The 17090-nt window shown below is 39.6% G+C and overlaps 2 protein-coding genes across 2 annotated transcripts; both read right to left on the reverse strand.

Moving 5' to 3' along the window:
* Positions 1 to 1066: 1066 nt before the first annotated feature.
* Positions 1067 to 3377, reverse strand: ndufa4b (NDUFA4 mitochondrial complex associated b). The gene is made up of 4 exons (XM_067576871.1): positions 3212 to 3377; positions 1875 to 1963; positions 1641 to 1701; positions 1067 to 1400 (listed from the first exon to the last, which is right to left on the reverse strand). Exons 1-4 carry the CDS (start codon positions 3251 to 3253, stop codon positions 1344 to 1346), a joined length of 249 nt encoding a protein of 82 aa, XP_067432972.1. The 5' UTR covers positions 3254 to 3377; the 3' UTR covers positions 1067 to 1343.
* Positions 3378 to 5830: 2453 nt separating this feature from the next.
* Positions 5831 to 16315, reverse strand: LOC137172447 (protein FAM117A-like). Its single transcript, XM_067576869.1, has 8 exons — positions 15612 to 16315; positions 13998 to 14143; positions 13152 to 13280; positions 12694 to 12810; positions 11996 to 12124; positions 11656 to 11845; positions 9039 to 9210; positions 5831 to 7716 (listed from the first exon to the last, which is right to left on the reverse strand). Exons 1-8 carry the CDS (start codon positions 15733 to 15735, stop codon positions 7425 to 7427), a joined length of 1299 nt encoding a protein of 432 aa, XP_067432970.1. The 5' UTR covers positions 15736 to 16315; the 3' UTR covers positions 5831 to 7424.
* Positions 16316 to 17090: the final 775 nt, after the last annotated feature.

A 17090-nucleotide genomic window follows, 5' to 3' on the forward strand; every position in this document is an offset into this window, starting at 1 on the left:
GTCACAGGGCACGAGGAGCCACTAAATGGTTTGATGAGTATGAATGAATCATATGCTATGGCCTTCGCAGTCTCCTATCCCTCTATTCCTCCTTAATCACAGGTCTTCTGGTCAAATTTCCTGATTTCCCACTTTAATGTCTCTTGAGAGTTCTTTTGGCTATGACAAACCACATCCTCCACTGATTCCTCTAAATACACATAATCTTGAGGGATGTTTGCTTATTTAATGCGTGTTTTGTTTAGTCTGGTGTGTCCTACCCTCAGCCTTGTTAAATCTCTTCACTGGCCCCCAGTACAGCACAGAATCAACTTAAAAATAATGCTAATAGTCCACAAAGCACTTAATGGTTTGGCTCCCCAGTACATGACTGACCTACTCACTGTGTACAGTCCAAACAGACCCCTCAGGACAATTGGTGCTTGTCGTCTAACTGTACCCAGAATAAGATCCAGGTCTTCAGAGGGAGGTTTTGGTTACTTTGGTCCTGCTGTCTGGAACAAACTACCAGATGACCTGAGATCTGTCACTACTGTTTCCACGTTTAATAAAAAACCTAAAACCTAAAACTTGAGACTTTGCTCTTTTTTTAAAAAAAGTTTCTATCCCTGTCCTGCTCACAGTAACGTACATTTTTATAACCTATTTCTCAAATTGTAAATGCAACAGCATCCTCCTCTGGCCAAAAAAGGAATAACAGCTTACAGAAATTCAATACGTTACTGGGTTGAGATGATTTATTAGAGCAAACCAAGCAAGATGGGTGGCTAAAGTCCAAACTCTCAAAGCAGTATGGCACATACTGGGATCTTAACTATTACAACTATTATACCTGTTGCCATAAAGAGATGAAAGGAAATTGTTAAAAGTGGAATAGTATCATTTAAAGAATAATCACCATACGAAAAGTAGATTATGGATGATGTAGACGAATGTACTTTACAACTCAGTTTACGGCTAAAACAAGCGTTACTTTAAAGGGAAATGCTATACGTATTGAATGTAAGATGCAATGTGACCATAATGTTCTTGGATTTGTGCAAAAATCACAAATGCCAGTGAGAGGGGTGATTGAAACAGTTTTAATAATTTACAACACAGCAAAGTCAAAAATAAATTCATCAATTAGTAAAACAGGTGGTTGTCTGTTTTATTGAGACAGTCATTGATAAATGCATGATCCCGCCCCCCTTCACACTGGAAAGGAACTGACAGAATGAGTTAAGCACTCAGCGTGATTCAAACTTCATTCAGTGCCAGAGGTTTATTTATATTTGGCAAAAAAGTGCAAAGGCTCCTCAGGCTGACGACAATCAGAGGCCGAGGTGCAAAGACACCGTGACTTAGAAATCGGGCCTATCCTTCTTCAGCTTGGAGTAGTCCATGTTAATTGTGAACATCTGAAAACACACACACACACACATAGGAAAACAAATGTACGCAATCAGTATGAGGGAGGTGATATGAACTTTGAGGCAAGATAACAGAAAAGATATGGCTTATTCTCTACAAAAATAGGCCTGTGCTTTAAAATCTAACCAACATGCCATGTAAAGAAGTATGAAAAATGACACAAAATCATCAACATGTATCAGAATTAGAGGAGTGAATTTAAGGATAATATGCAGAAAGGCTCATACTTTGTACTGATCATTGGGCCCCAAGTGGTTCCAGGGCTCAGGGTTGTTCTTGCGATCCCATCTGGGGACAAGAGAAGAAGAAAACTTGTTAGTAAAACAAAGTATCCCTGAGGTTGTTGGCCTGCCTCACAAAAAACTTAATACTTAACAGGTTTAACAAACATTAATGAACAAAAAGCCAACTGGGGGCTGAAAAAAAAGAGGGATTTATCCTCAGATGTCTCTGGAACTTACGAGACATCGGGGTTTTTCAAGGCCAACCGACCCAGGTACATCATGCTCATGGTTGCCCCGCCACCGATGAAGATAAAGAGAGGGATCAGCTGGTAGGCAAAGAACAAAATCACTTAACATTATTTGTATTACGAGGATACAAGCTAACCAACAACAAAGATATGCTGTTGTTCATATTACTATCCTTAACTCCAGTGCATCTGAAACATTTGGCTTAACTTCCCCCCTTTGTTCTATTTTTATAATGTACAGTATTTTACAACGATTAAAAGAAAGTCTTTAAAAAAGGACTTTCTTGTTCTCTCAAGGTTGGTTTTATTCCATTCCAGCAGCAAAATCACAAGTGTATACAGCTTATCAGTATATATACACTGTATATATTCAAAAAAAAAAAATCATAAAGGCTGATTGTGAGAACAGACGCAATAACAGTCTATCACATGACTACATACTTTAAAATACATAAGATTTCCCTTTTTTATAGCTATACGTCATGTTTTTTTTAAGTACAATAGCAAGAATGGATCACACTAAAGGAACCAGTGTGGCTGTAGTCACTGTTTAACGGGGGACAAACACATATCACCAGTGGTCTATTAATATGGACGCGTTCACCCCGTCGTCCTTGGATAAACAGTGTGACTCTCTTGCATGCACTGGCCTGGCCTTCAGTCATGCCAGTATGGAAACCATACGTGCTGCAGCGACCTACAGGAATGGCTGTGGAGCTGTTCCTCTGAGGCACGCGTGTTTTTCCACTCACATCATGCCATTAGATCATTATTACAACGATTTCGATTACGATATTTAATTTCTGTATGAATGGATCATACCGCATCAGAGCAGGTGACTTTCATTTTTAAAGCTGTCCAATACAAAGAGCAAAAAAATAATCCTGTCATGGAGCTGAAGAGGGTGGTCGAGCAAAGATAAAAGCCTCTACAGGAGGGAGAATAATTACAGGTGTACGGTAAAAGGAAATGCGGGCTTTATTAAAGGTTTAAGTGAATTGTATTGATGAAAAATTGCCTTAATCATCCATTTCATCTGAAATCTGGAGCTACATCAGCGAATTTCTGGACCTATATAAAAGAAATATGACACGTACTGTAATATATATATATATATATATTATATTGTCTGACATCCTAATTGTCGCATTAATTGCGGAAGGATGTGTTTAATAAATGCCACTTGAGCGCATTAATGGGCGATCACACATCAGATAATTAAGGAGTGATTTGGTGAAACGAGCGCGTGCGCGTCCTTTCAAGACACATGTCAATGTCATCGGGTCCTTCACCATTCATATTACAAAAAATATGGGTTATACTTACAGCAGGGTGGCTCTTTAGTTGTTTGGCGACGACCCCCAACATGGTGGATAATCCTCCCACTGACAGGGTCCGGTAAAGCGAATGTATGCGGGGCGAAAGGCGCGCTTCTCTTGGGGGCTGCGAGGGATCTGTTACCGTTTCCTGCAGGCCTGATGCAGTGCAATGCGCTCTCCCCTCCTCCTCTGCTGTTAGCCAATCCGACAATGCAACGATAACAGCTGTACTATGTATCTGTACAGTATGTCATGTGTAGGCCAAGTGTAGGTCGTAAAGAAAACATGTCACATGTTCTCCCCTCTTAACGTTTATACCGTCTGTTTACTCCATTAACTTGCATGGATTTTCATCTGGTTTGATTTTTTTTTAAAGCCTTACTGTTCAGTCAGTTTTCTAACAACAGCCACCAAAGTTCATGTGCTAACAGGCCATGCCAGCAAACACTTTTGAATGCACCTTGACCCTCACTGGCCTTTTTGTCTGGAGGACTGGGAGGACTTCGTCTGGGCTGGAGGAACCATTGTGGCAGCTGATTTTAGTGTGAATTCCTATCTGAAGTTCTTGGACTGCAGGTTGGGCTTCAATCTAAAATCTAGCCTGGGGCACCAACATAGTCAGGGCTGCCTGTTTTAGCTTACTTATTCTATTTTCGCTTATTTTTGTCTGAAAACAATCACTCTTTGTTTTTGTCACTGTTTATTATTCAGCTACTTCTTCCATAAGGTTTTTTGGACCTTTTCAACTGCTGCATACCATGAAAATGTCAAACTGCAGCTCATTCAGCAGATGTGTGCTATTACTTTCTAGCTTACTTTCTAGTTTTCTAGCATATTCCATTTTATGTTATTTTTTGAAAATCAAATTTTATAATAGTCTATGAGAGAATTTGATCCAACTGAGTTGAAACCTTTGACACTTTGAAACTCAACTGCTTGGACATACAATATCTTATCCTTGGGACCCCATTCAAACTTTAAAACGTTCACAAAACTTTGAATTTTCAAAGTTGTATTCCATGTTGTGAGATCTTTTGTACTTTTGGAGCAATTTAAGTCCAAAGTGAGGGCCTTTACAGCAGTTTTCAGGTCTCACTAGTGTGTCATGTGATCAGGCAGAGGGGACAGCAGAGAGATTTTAGACACGCAAAGAAATTCTAAACATGTCACACAGTTTTAACTCTTCAAGCACATATCATACCTCAAAATCTTGCCACAAGCCTCCTCTCTCTCAGTTTTAGTTTTTGAGATCTAAACCTTACTCATTGAATACAATACAATCCAAAGGCTCTCACTCTCCCATTTCCTACATTTACAGATTCTCTTCCTTCAAACACTTCCTCATTCTCAGCAAATCCTGCTGCCAGTAATAGTCTCTGAACTAGAAGCTTCGTTTTTGGCAAATTAATTTTTCCTCAACAAAATGCTTTCCCTGTGAGATTACAAGGTTCTGGGTTCAGTACTCGCTCAGGGCAGCACTCCTCTTAATTCTGCTCTTGTAAATGAAGCTACTTAACATGATTATCTACCATCATGCAATGCAAGTTCAGCACCCTTTAGTGATAAATAACCATTAAGAATGTCAGAGCTGCAACCCCCAATTGTTATGCAATTAGAAGACTTTATATGAAAATCTGATCTTGCTTACTATTTGTGTGTCATATGCTGGCTCAGTGCAGAGCGCTGCTGTCTTACAAACATGACGTCACCTGCAGCCAGTATTAGTCAGCAATTTCCTATTCTGTTTAACTCTTTTAAATTGTTATGTCTTGTGGTTCTTTCACATTTTGTGAAAATGTCTCTGTTTTATGCAAAGTACTTTAATTTGCCTTGTTGTTGAGAGGTTGCCTTGCCTCATGTTAAAAGATCTCTAACATACACAAGAGATGGTGAAAATAAATCTAAAACAGCACCTTCTGCATTTTAAAACACATAGAAAGGGATCATTTAAATCCTTTTAAACTTGAAAAAATAAAAACATACACCAACATTGTGCTCAATTATTCTGATTCCAAAGAAGAAGAAGAAGAAATCCTGAAGACCTTTTCTAGATTATTATTTTAGGCCATCACAGTCTGTCAGAGCCTGAGAAATTTGATCATTTTTTTGTTCATCCAACAGTCCCACAGAGAAAAGCTGGAGCCAGCAAATGTTTGGCATTTTGAAAAAATGTGACTCAATCAATTTTAAAAATAGCTGAGAGAAGTTAATTCGCTGGAAGTTTACTGGACTGATTTGACTGTTTCCCACACTTTAAAGAGGCTTGTAGAAATGAATGAACAGAACTATAATATGTAAAAAAAAGTCAAAGATCTAAAAGGTCTTGAGAAATCGGACGTAGGACAAGGGAAAAATAGTCACAATAGCACATGGAAGTAATTCAGTTGAACATCTGCCAGTACAGAGAAGATATAACAGTAGGTTTAGCCATAAATTTCAGGAGTTTAGCAATGCAGGGAGCACATGGTGTAAAAATCACATATGTTTACATGGTTTTTGCTCATGCTCTACTTTCATGATGACCCAAATCAGACCAATTTCAGACTCCAGTTACTACACCTCACTGCAGACCAGAGCAGAGTATTAAAAGTTATGACTTAGTCTAATAAATCACAAAGACAACACGTTATCAATCATATATTTATGTGGACAGAACACAGAACCTGAGATAACAGTATGTCCCCAGCATTCACACTGATGTATAAAACATTGAAATTTAGGCTTATTTGGGAAAAAAAGACAATGTTTGAATCCATCAGCATTTCACCAGGATACTAAAACTAGGAGAAGTTAATCAAACGATCAGACTAATGAACCTTCCATCCACGTGCACACACAAAAACAAAATATCCTGTCAGACACAATAAACCCAGGACTAACGTATGGAAGAAAACGTCTTTTCCTCCACATAAAAAACCCCTCTCCTGGAAGTGCATAAAAATCCACCCGATACAATATCTCATGTATAACACCTGCCTCGATTATACTGACAGAACAAAACTAAAAGTAACAGGGTTTTTTTTTTTTTTTAGCTTATGTTGCAGGTAACTGAAAACGATGTAGAAAATACACATTACTACTCTTACATTTACCAAAAGTACAAAAGTGAATATAAAAATAAGAATTGCGACTCAAAAGTAGCAGTTCAATTTGTGCAAACATATCTACCAGAAATAAAAACTATTTGAACGTGAACTTGTCAGCTTGGCAGAGGAAAAAAAACAAAAAAAACAAAAAACAACATCTCCAGAGAAATGCTAAACATGAAGGATCACAATACTACACCACTAAAACTGGTTAGGTAGTCTACTAGGCTGTGAAACCTCAAAACTATAAACATACCATAAAGCACACATCTAGAACATCAAGGAATAAACAGGTTTTATCCATCAACGCGTGCACGTTACTTTTTTTTTTGCAAGTAAACAAATGACAACAAAAATAACATACTGTACAACTTTTAAAGCAGGAATGCAGGAGCTGAAGTCTTTTAGGTACTGATGCTACCAGAGTCCAACAGCTGGAATAATTCCCTTCAGTCTACAATAATCAAAATGTGATTTCATTGTGAAATGTTTTCATCAGGTAAATAAAACCCAACTGATTTGTCGTGCTTTGTACACCACCAACGGTGCAAGGTCAAGTTAGGTAAAAAATAAAAAAAATATTGAGGTGAAATGCAGAAAAATATCTTTGAATACTTAAAAACAACCAAATTTATCCAAGAAGGGTTTTGCTTCTTCTTCTGCTGCTTCTTCTATTTGTAACATTTTGGACAGAGATGACACACTGCAGTCAGAGATTAAAAATCAGTATCAACAACGTACATGTGTGTGTGTGTGTGTGTTTGCTTCTTTGGGGGGGGAAAAAAAAAAAAATCTGTGCAGCAAGTGAGTTAAGAGTAGAGTTAGTGAGAAGTCGTCTCATCTCTCACACGCTCGTGTTTGGCCAAAAATATATCTTTGGATTATGAAATGAAAGAACATAAAAAAGGTCTTAATTTAGAAATGCATGGACACCTAAAACAAGTAGCTTATAAAGCATATCCTTTGGATTGCGTATGATATTATTTTTTTCAATATTATCTTTGTTTTTTTTTAAACATTTTATACCTGTTTAGAAAAAGGAATGGTCCTTTCCTAAAACAAAGCAACAGCAACAAATCTGAAATATTTGCATTACGCTTTGTCGTTTTCCGCAGAGGAGATCCTCCGCTGTGATCAGAAAGCGAGGCCCTCTCCGGAGCTTTCTCCCATGACGGCGGCGGGTGCGGGGGGATCTGGAGGAGCGGTCCGGTTGCCAGAGGAGGTTGCCTGGCAGGAGCTTGTTCCCTGGTTTGAGCAACTGCCTGCTGGGGAGACCGCAAGGCTGCGGAACAACAGGTCCATGGAGGGGAGCAGCGGCTTGAGGAGGCTGACGGGGCAGAAGGCCGAGCCCCCATGGGGGGTAAAGTTGACCTTGTTGGGGTCTGGGCAGGAGGAGATGAGGGCTGGTTTCTGCTCGCGTGGAGCGCTAAAAGAATGAGAGGAGGGAGGCTGTGAGAAAACTGACAAAACTAATAGAATTGGTAGAAATGAGGTTTGGTTACACACACACACACACACACACACACACACACGTCAGATATTGTTATCAATGTTGCAATAAATACACTTGTCCCTCACAAATTAACTAAAAGTAGTCACTTCTTGTGCTAAAACCTCACTTAATGTGCTCGGCTTTATCCTACCCAAGAGTGTAACATGATACAAGTTACAGAGACACAAGAGGAAAAAAAAAAACCCCACTAAAATTATAACAATAACAACCACCAGAAGTATATCGCAACTATAGCTGCAGTTACAAGACATATTGCACTTGTACATGTTGAGTAAGAAGAGGAGGAGGAACTTAAGGCAGTAAGGCAAAGGGTGGAGGCAAGAGAACAGTACATACACATCCTCTACATTTCCTCCAGTTCTATTAATGAGTAATCACAAGTTTGTACTTTATCTGGACTAAAATCCTAATGAAACATTAGACAGTTTTAAATTTTTTAAATTTTATTGACTAAACTTTAAAAAACTGTCTTAATTGCCTAACTTTAACCAAACTTGTTCAAGGCACATTAATTAAACTATCAGGTCTATATATAAATATCCGTTTACAGTCAATGTATGAGGACACATCAAACTGGTCACCACCAGAGGGCGCCCACACACTGACTCAGTCTGAACCAAGATGCTACAATTAGTCAAATTAAACTGGTTTAGAGCTCTTACTTCATTCCAAATGGTCTTTTATTAGATATTTCTTTGTGTAAAAAGGCACAAAAACATTGAAGTAATAATAATAGACTAGGTAATTGCTCCTATTTTACACATCAAAGGCTACAGGTCTTGAGGAACACTACAGCATATGGGAAACAAATTGTATAAAGCTTTTTGTGGTTGCAAAGGCTGTGTGAAGTCTGCAAAAACGTTGGTTAAGGTTGAAGAATATGACATTTTAAAATGACTAATGTCTGGGGGGTGTTGAGTTAGAAAGAGGTGTCGTTACCAGAACTCTGTGGCCTGCTCCACATCTCTGCTTGAGGCTAGCGGCTCAAGGCTACATTTGCTGCTACTAGCATAACACAATGTTTTGAAAAGGAAGAATATACATTGAATAAAGATGGCATCTCAGGTTCTGCTGTATAGATCTAGATTCTTCTTTTCTTCTAAATAGCTGCTTCAAGCTGCTGACTACTGTAGGTGTGGTTCAGAGTAAACATGAGGGAGAAGTCTGTCAATTATGTTCGGATGCAAAATAATTTAAAAAAATAAGAAAAAAAAAAACAAAAAAAAAAAACATACCTGGTCTCCTCCCAGACTCGGATCTTTTCGCAGCCTTCTGGAGGCTCTCTCTGGAAGCAGCAGCTTTTGTTGGGCCCTGGTGAGGAGGAGATCAGCAGAGGCAGGGAGAGGTCAGCCTCGCTCTGGGAGGAGAACGGAGACAGGAGGCACATCTCTGCGCCGTCTATCAACCCTGAAAATGGAAAGCAAAAAAGTGTCAGTATATTGAAAGATTCTACATTTCTGAGGACAGTTTTAAGTTTACACCAAGATTCGAGGTGATGCACACGCTACTTATCGACTGATATTAGTTAGTTGCACCTAACGGTTTCAATTTACACAAACTATTTATGTGATCTGTCATTTAAAGGTCTCTCTGAACAAAATAAGCCTCAGAAAAGTTTATTCTCAGTTTATTTTGTTCCAACTGATTATGTGTCAAATTAATTTAGTACCGTGTGTTAAAACAGGATAAAAGTAGTATAATTCCTAGTAGCTCTGTGTAAACACATAAGCAATATGAGGACATGAGCACCAAAGACAAATTTATAGCTGTTTTGCTATAGCAATACGTCACTTCCCACGACAAAGCTGGGATTTATAAAAACAAACTTGACGGGAGAATGTGTGCACTTTTACTGAAACTCTGACCAATGCGTACAAACATCTTAGAGACAGGGGAAACTGGTGACGCAGATGGTGAGGTGGTAAATTAAAGCCAGATTGTATAACGATTCCTCTCACACATTTCATAATCAAACGTTAATTATAGATCCACTTTATTATAAACATTCAAGCCAGCAGTGTTACTTCTGTTTGTGCTAGTGAGTCTTAATTATTACATAAGAACCTTTCAATGTTAAAAAGATACAAGCCAGCTAAAATCTTACTCAATTAACATCTGTAATTTATTATTGAACTATTATTGAAACACTGAGCTTAATGCACTTTCTCACAATCACATTCCTAACCCCTAGAGTAAAGAGGAGAGGGCCAGGCCGTACGGTGCTCCCGCTCCTGGTCAGCTGTGGAGCAGCACAGCACTGCTGGAATGCCAGGATAACGTCAGGATGATGCCAGGATGTGTCAGGATGCTGGGAAGTCTGGATTGCCTCCCCCCCCCCCCCCGATATTAAGCTTAAATACACTGATTCCTTTTTACCTCAATCATGTTAACTGATGCAATTATCATCATTATCGGTTGTAGAGAATCCAAGATTACCTCAAATCGCTTTAAATAACTGCAGAACTGATCGCCGATAGCTATTTGATAATATCTTCAAATACTGTGCATAGATCACCAAGTACCATTTTAGTTTTCATATAGTTTTGTGTGTAAAAATCACTGCAGTGAACACATGACTGTGTCGTCAGGCGCACAGAGCACTGAAGACAACGACTTCAACCGCTTCACTTCACCACCTGCATGCACCTGTGATTATTGTATTTTAGATATTGAGTGTGAGGTCTCATCAGTCATGCATGTATCTATATAGGCCTACAGTAGATTCTTAAATACCAAGCAGTGAGTTTCAGTGTCCCCTGTGCCTCCATTAGTCTTTACACTGACAGTGTGCAGCCATGAGCTTCTTGGTGTTTCCGTGTCTGACCACTTTGTTTTATTTATTGAATTGTTTCGTTTGTTGCACCGACTGCATTACTGCTGCAGCCTTCAGCCTCTCGAACTTTCTTCTGTTTTTAATACTGCTGCCGCTCTCCACAGGAACAACATGTACGACGATATTCTTGTGGCCTTTTGCATTGTTCCATTTATGGTTAACTGTATGAGTGAAATTGGTGGGATATGAGGTTCAATCGCACGCACACATTTTGCAGTTGATTGTAATTTATAAAAAAAAAGGGAAAAATATGTGCATTCTTTTCCCCAAACCCCTGTTTTGAATGTGAGTGTTTGTTTCAGTTTGGCTGCAGGAACGTGTGTTTATGTGCAGATTGGTTTTCTGATTTTAGGTTGTGTCTGAGTGGGTTTCTGATTTTAGGCTGTTTCTTGATTGTCAGCAACAGGTGCAAATGTCACACAGCAGCAGTTCACTTTCCCTTTTGTTTTCTAACATTTCTGCTTTTCAAAGCTACTATCTGGTTTTGTCCTAAAGCATCAACTCCCAGGTACATGTTTGAAGGCTACTTCTAGGTCTCACTTTTGAAAATGCTCTACAACTGACATGATAAACAAACAGTTGCTGGTTTGCTGTAATGCCTGTAAAAAGGCAATTTCTGTACAGAACATACTAGATGGCAACTACAGGTATTGTCAATGTAGTACATTCTAAAAACCGAGAAAAATACAATTTTTGTGGTGATTAAAAACAAAAGCAAAAAAAAAACAAAACAATCACTTTAGTGGTCAACTTAGTGGTCATAAATAAATCCAAAATTCTCTCGTTCAGCCTTTCCAAGAAGTGGAAAGGCTTTTTATAGCACATATGTGCTATAAAAAGATGTGTTGGACTAAACTCTTAACCACCGTGGAATTTGTATGAATTTTCTCTGTTTTTTCATCTACACGTCTTTTTCTATTCATCTATCATTCACCTTTGTATATATTTGTTAGAGAAACTGCACTATCCTGATTGTCGTGACCAAAAGACTGAATGACACCTTGTACTTTGAAACCAACCTTGGTGCGAGTCCAGAAGTGCGTCTTCACAATTGGGCAGGGAGCTGGAGATATAGGTGGGAGAGGAGCAGGGTGAGGAGGAGGTGGGAGATGAGGAGAGAGGTGTGGTGGCGGCGGGGTCACTCTGAGATCCGCTGCTGCGGCTCTGCGAAGGGACTGGAGCCCGGTGTCCGTCTGGGACCTCAAGGAGCTGAGCCAAGAGGAGGAAACAACAATGTTTACACTGCTTAATTAACATCAGAAGAAGCTTTTTCAGAAATCTCGGAGTCTTTATACAAGTTAAATACTTTCTGATCCTTTTGCACATGCGTTTGTTGTGTGGAGGGGAGGTGAGAGGTACCCTGTGCTGCTGATGTGTTGGCTGGCAGATGAACATGCCTTCCAGCTCTTGGTTGAGGCCCTCCACGCTGCAGCGCAGCCGAGGGACCAGTGTAGACAGGGGAGCGAGAGGGATGGGAATTGGCTGAGTCTGAGAACACAAACAACAAAGCACATTCTTCATGAGTTAAATATTGAAGCAGCATGTGCTGGAGAGATCACAGAAATTCACCAAGTCCTAAAACGATGGTGCTCATGAAAACTTATAAACACTTTCTGGCACGAATCAGGTTCATAAACTTCCTTGTCGGTTTATCATGTTGCAACGCACAAATCTGAAACCTCCTCGGCCCAGTGGAGGGTGGCACCACCAACTAAACAGTGCAGAACAGCTGTGCTGAAAAGCAGAAGAACGTTTTTCATTCTGAAAAGGAGAAGCAACGTGATGTAGTGGCCTTCCTGTTGCTTCAGTGTTTGATTTTGTTCACTTCCTGCTGATGAGCAGCAACGTTTATTCACTTTGATGATGAATGTAATGAGTGAGAGTTCACATTGTTGTATTTAACACTATTAAGATAAAGATACATACATGGCATGAAGCCAGAGAGGTTGCGCTAATATAAAAATACTGTCAGATGTACTTCTTAAAAATGTACACGCATGCATGTATGAAGGAGGCTGTGTAGTATGTTTATGTGTGGTGATGAGATGGTAAAGTACCTGAGTAGTTCCCAGGCTACAGCTCCCCTGAGGATACCCACACTGGCGGTCTTTGTCATGTCCCCCTGAGACTGCAGGTTTGCTGCGCTGCTGCAGCTGTTGTTTTAGTTTAGCAATCTGCAATGAACAGAGGTTATTGTCAGTCAATCAGCTCGCAGGAAATCCTTCAAACTGACAAATGCCACATTTTACAACAAGAATTCTTCATAAGTATTTTGTATTATTTTAGCAGTGAGTGATGAAGAGTGCGGCTCAAGGAAAAGTGTGAAAAAGGGAAGTTTCTTGAGAGATGAGATCATTTGTCTCGTGTTGCTCAATGCTGTCAAAATAATTGAGTTAGGTGTTTTTCAAGAACTTTCTCTCCTTGATACAAAAATTAAAAAAAAAAAAAAAACGCTCACTTTAGCAAATCTGGTTCCCACAAACACAAAAGTTGAGCAATAAAGGCAGAGATTCACCTCCCGGAGATGTTCAGCGCTGCCCCATGATGCCGACCGTTTGTGACTACTGCTGCTGCTGCTGCTGCTGTTACTGCTGCTGCTGCTGCCTCTCCTGCTCTGCGTTTTGTCTGTCCATGAGTCTGGGGTCTGAGGAGGAAGAAACCACAATATGGTGACTCACACCCTTCAAATAACATTCAATGTGATTATAAATATTTAAAGTTTCAGCCTGACTGGAAAATGTTACGTTCAAGTTGCACATTACATCAGGACTTCACACATATTTTACTAATTTGTTGCACACTTAGCACAGATCAGATTCTCATGCCGAAAGGTTGATCTGTAGCCAAATCACACCATCCACACCCACAGAGTCTCTGTCTTCGCACTTGTAGAGGAACAAAAGAGCAGGGGAAACCGAAAAACAAAGAGGGGGGGGAGGATGTGGGCAACCAAAAAGCAGTGGCGAGTGCCTGCACACTGAGCAGAGAGGATGGGTGCAGCCAAAACGGCCTCGTCAGCTGACTTCAGGGACTGTTCTCATGGCTGTGGTTCTCACTCTGTAATAACTGTGCAAGCACACTCCCTCCCTCCCTCCCTCCCTCAGTCCGTCTCCTAGCAACTTCTCTCTAAGCAAAAAGTGCTAACTAATCTTTTAACACATAACCCAACTCCAAAAATAAACCACGGCTACACAGACACATTCAAAGAGTTAAAATATAAAAGTCAGACTTACAGTCTGACTATGGAAACATGAGTGGTAAAGTTGCATTCCACGCATTTCTCCCTGACAAAATGGTTTCGATTCAAACTTGCCACCCTAAATATGTTAACACCAAGGAACATTCTTCATCCGGAGCTGACCTGAGTGGATTTGTCCTTGCGAGACAGGCTGCCCTGACCCTCTGGTTCTTTGGGCCAGTGTCCCTGCAGGTACGGACCGATGATGGCATCAAGAGACATCGTCCGCCTCATGCCGGGGCTCAGCTGCTGCGGTTTGGCTTTCCCAGCTGTCAGTAGGATAACAACTTTTTATTTTACATGTGGCAACAGACTCAAATATCTTTTATGTTTGCCTCAATTGGTGACAGACTTTTGAGGCTAATATCAGTTTGTACTCATTAACATTCACTCTTTTCACCAACATAACAGAAACCACATGAACAATACTGTGGTTACTGACTGTCTATGTATACAGCTCCCACATCAGCCCTACAACCAACATCATTATTTAATCTGTTGATTATTTTCTTGATTAATCAATAAGTCGTTTAGAAAACGGTTGATCACTGTTTCCCAAAGCCCAAGATGCAACCGAAAATGTCTCGTTTTGTCCTGATACAACAGTCCAAAATCCAAAGATATTCATTTTACTATCATAGAGGCCTAAAGAAACCAGAAGATATTAACATTTAAGAAGCTGGAACGAGATTAAATGGCTCAAAACAATTAATCGATTATCAAAATAGTTGGCGATTCATTTTCTGTCTGTCGATTAATTGTTGCAGCTCTAATTCAAAAAGTGTGTGAAAAGTGTAATACAGCTACAGTGAGCAAGCTTTAGGCTACTTCATGTCAACACTGATCACACTGTGAACTGAAATTATTAGTCGATTACTCATTTAGTTTATCAACATAAAATGTAATGTAAATGCTTTCGATTGTTATATTGACAACAATTTTGATACATGATTAATAGTTTAAATAATTTAAGGAAAAATGACAAAATGGCCGGTCCCAGCCTCTTAAATGTTCATATTTCCTGCTTTTCTATGTCTGCTATGATAATAAACTGAATATTTTGGGTTGAGAACTGTTGTTCAGACAAAACAAAAACACTTTGAAGACGTCACTTTGGGCTCTGGGAACCTCTGATGAGCATTTTTCAGTATTTCATGTTGTTAACAGTTAATCGACAAGGTATTCATCATTAATCGATCATTACTGTAATAATTGTAAGTTGTGGGCCTTAACAGATCTATATAGTATCTATAAAGTGACAACCATTTGCCATATACTGCTTCATATAATACTTTATTTATATGAAGTCAATGTTATTGTTTTATTATCAAAATCAAATTATAGTATGATAGACAAATCTTTAATCTGAACACAGCTTAATTCATAGCACACAATACACATTTAACAGTGAAGGTTAATAGCTGATTAGTGGTTGTCTGTTGAAAAACTTAATTCAGGAAATCACAGACAGAGATGCTGTAGTGACTTCAGTGTTGATATTATTGATTATTATATGACTGGATGAAGCTACAGATGTTTTCTAATCACTGGGGCTTTATTGGGTCAGGCATTTCTGAGGTAAATCAGTCAATTTCACGTTGAAACTAACTATAGTCATGAATTTTACTTGCAACCTGTGCAAAGCTTTATTTTTATTTCCCTTTTTTTTTGCATTTCCCATCATATAATTTCTTCATGACTACATGATCCATACAGTGTGACAGGTGTAGCTCATACCTGACTTTCCATCTCTCCGGCTGGGTCGAGGTTTGCTGGCCAGCTGGTAGGGAATGGTCGCCTTGAGGGGCTGTGGACCCACCGCAGCTCCCCGGGTCTGTCCAGCTCCACTTCGGCCTGACATCTTTCCAGTGACAAATCTGGGACAGCCTGGCTCTCAACTAGCTGAAATGAGCAATGTATGTCCTGCCTGATGGAGATCTGGGGGCGCTCTGGTGGAAACACTGGTGGTGTGCTGGCTACCAGCTGCAACTCTTCCTCCTCCTGGTGATGATGACTACTCAAAAACCGTTACAAAACTCAGTCTTGAGTCATACAGACACCATTTCCAAGTTTATACAACTACCAGCAACACTTAGCTCGACAGATGAGTCGTTATTTATGGCTTGTGATCAAGTCTTCGGCGGTGATCATACTTTTTTTTCTGGCTTGAGTGCGAGTTAGCTGCCTAGCAAGCAAAAGTTTCTTTGTGAAGATGTTGAGATATTTCGCCCCGTTGTCGAACAAGGAAGCGGCTCCAGCTTTAAAAAGTCACTTTAACGTCAACTCCTACGTCTTCTGAGCAAACCTGGGTGTATATTTCATTATAATTTTTCGGGCCGGAGCGAGTTTTGGTGGCCCAGAAAAAAGTTGCGAGGTGGACAGAAGATTTCTGCCCTCCGCGTTCTTGTTTCAACTCCAAACACTTCCACCTCCTCCTCCACGCTGGTGTGGGTTTAATTATGTCGGGGGCGGGACCAGCTCTGGATCTCACTTTTGATTGGTTTGTGCAATGTCAAGCTTCGACCCTATTGGACAGTTTGCCATAAATCCATCAAACTCGGACAATGAAATGTGTTGTCACCGCCTCCGATTCATATCTCATATTAACTGATTTTCACCATAAAATTCTTGTTTAAATGCCTTATTTGAACTTTTAAAGCCTGGTAATCAGCAGTAGTAACTTTAAACAGTCACATTTAAAGTAAAAAAAAAATACAGACTACTTTTTTAAACAAGCTACTGTAGTTTACCATTTTTAGCAGTGGTGGAAAACACATTTACTCAAGTACTGTAGTTCAGCACATTTTTGAGGTACTTGTACTTCACTTAAGCATTTCCATTTGATGCTACTTTATACTTCCTCTCCACTACATTTCAGAGGGAAATATTGCACTTTCTACTCCACTACATTTATTTGACAGCTTTAGTTACAGAAGATTTGACACAATGGATAACATAACAAACTTTTAAAATACAACATACTTTTAAAGATGACACCAGTGGTTTCCAACCTTTTTGGCTTTTGATGTCTTACAAAAAGCAGTGTGTAGTTGGGGTCACATTTCAGATGTCTATGAGTTGTTAACAGCTCCAATAAATAGTGATTTTTCCCTCTGGTTTTCCCCTCTGGTTTCATTTCAAAAAATGTTCAAATGATGCAATATTTCACCAAAAATCAAAGACTAGAGAAAAAGTCTGAAATCAGATTTGTTTATC

This window comes from Thunnus thynnus, chromosome 20 (assembly GCF_963924715.1).
Source record: "Thunnus thynnus chromosome 20, fThuThy2.1, whole genome shotgun sequence".
Taxonomy (NCBI): domain Eukaryota; kingdom Metazoa; phylum Chordata; class Actinopteri; order Scombriformes; family Scombridae; genus Thunnus; species Thunnus thynnus.

Coding starts and splice junctions, on each gene's coding strand:
- ndufa4b (XM_067576871.1), bottom strand. CDS start 3,253: ATGTTGGGGGTCGTCGCCAAACAACTAAAGAGCCACCCTGCT. Junction 1,702..1,874: donor TTGAAAAACCCCGATGTCTC/GTAAGTTCCAGA, acceptor TCTTGTCCCCAG/ATGGGATCGCAAGAACAACC. Junction 1,401..1,640: donor GGCCCAATGATCAGTACAAA/GTATGAGCCTTT, acceptor GTGTGTTTTCAG/ATGTTCACAATTAACATGGA.
- LOC137172447 (XM_067576869.1), bottom strand. CDS start 15,735: ATGTCAGGCCGAAGTGGAGCTGGACAGACCCGGGGAGCTGCGGTGGGT. Junction 12,811..13,151: donor GCGCTGAACATCTCCGGGAG/GTGAATCTCTGC, acceptor TGTTCATTGCAG/ATTGCTAAACTAAAACAACA. Junction 11,846..11,995: donor CAACACATCAGCAGCACAGG/GTACCTCTCACC, acceptor CTCTTGGCTCAG/CTCCTTGAGGTCCCAGACGG.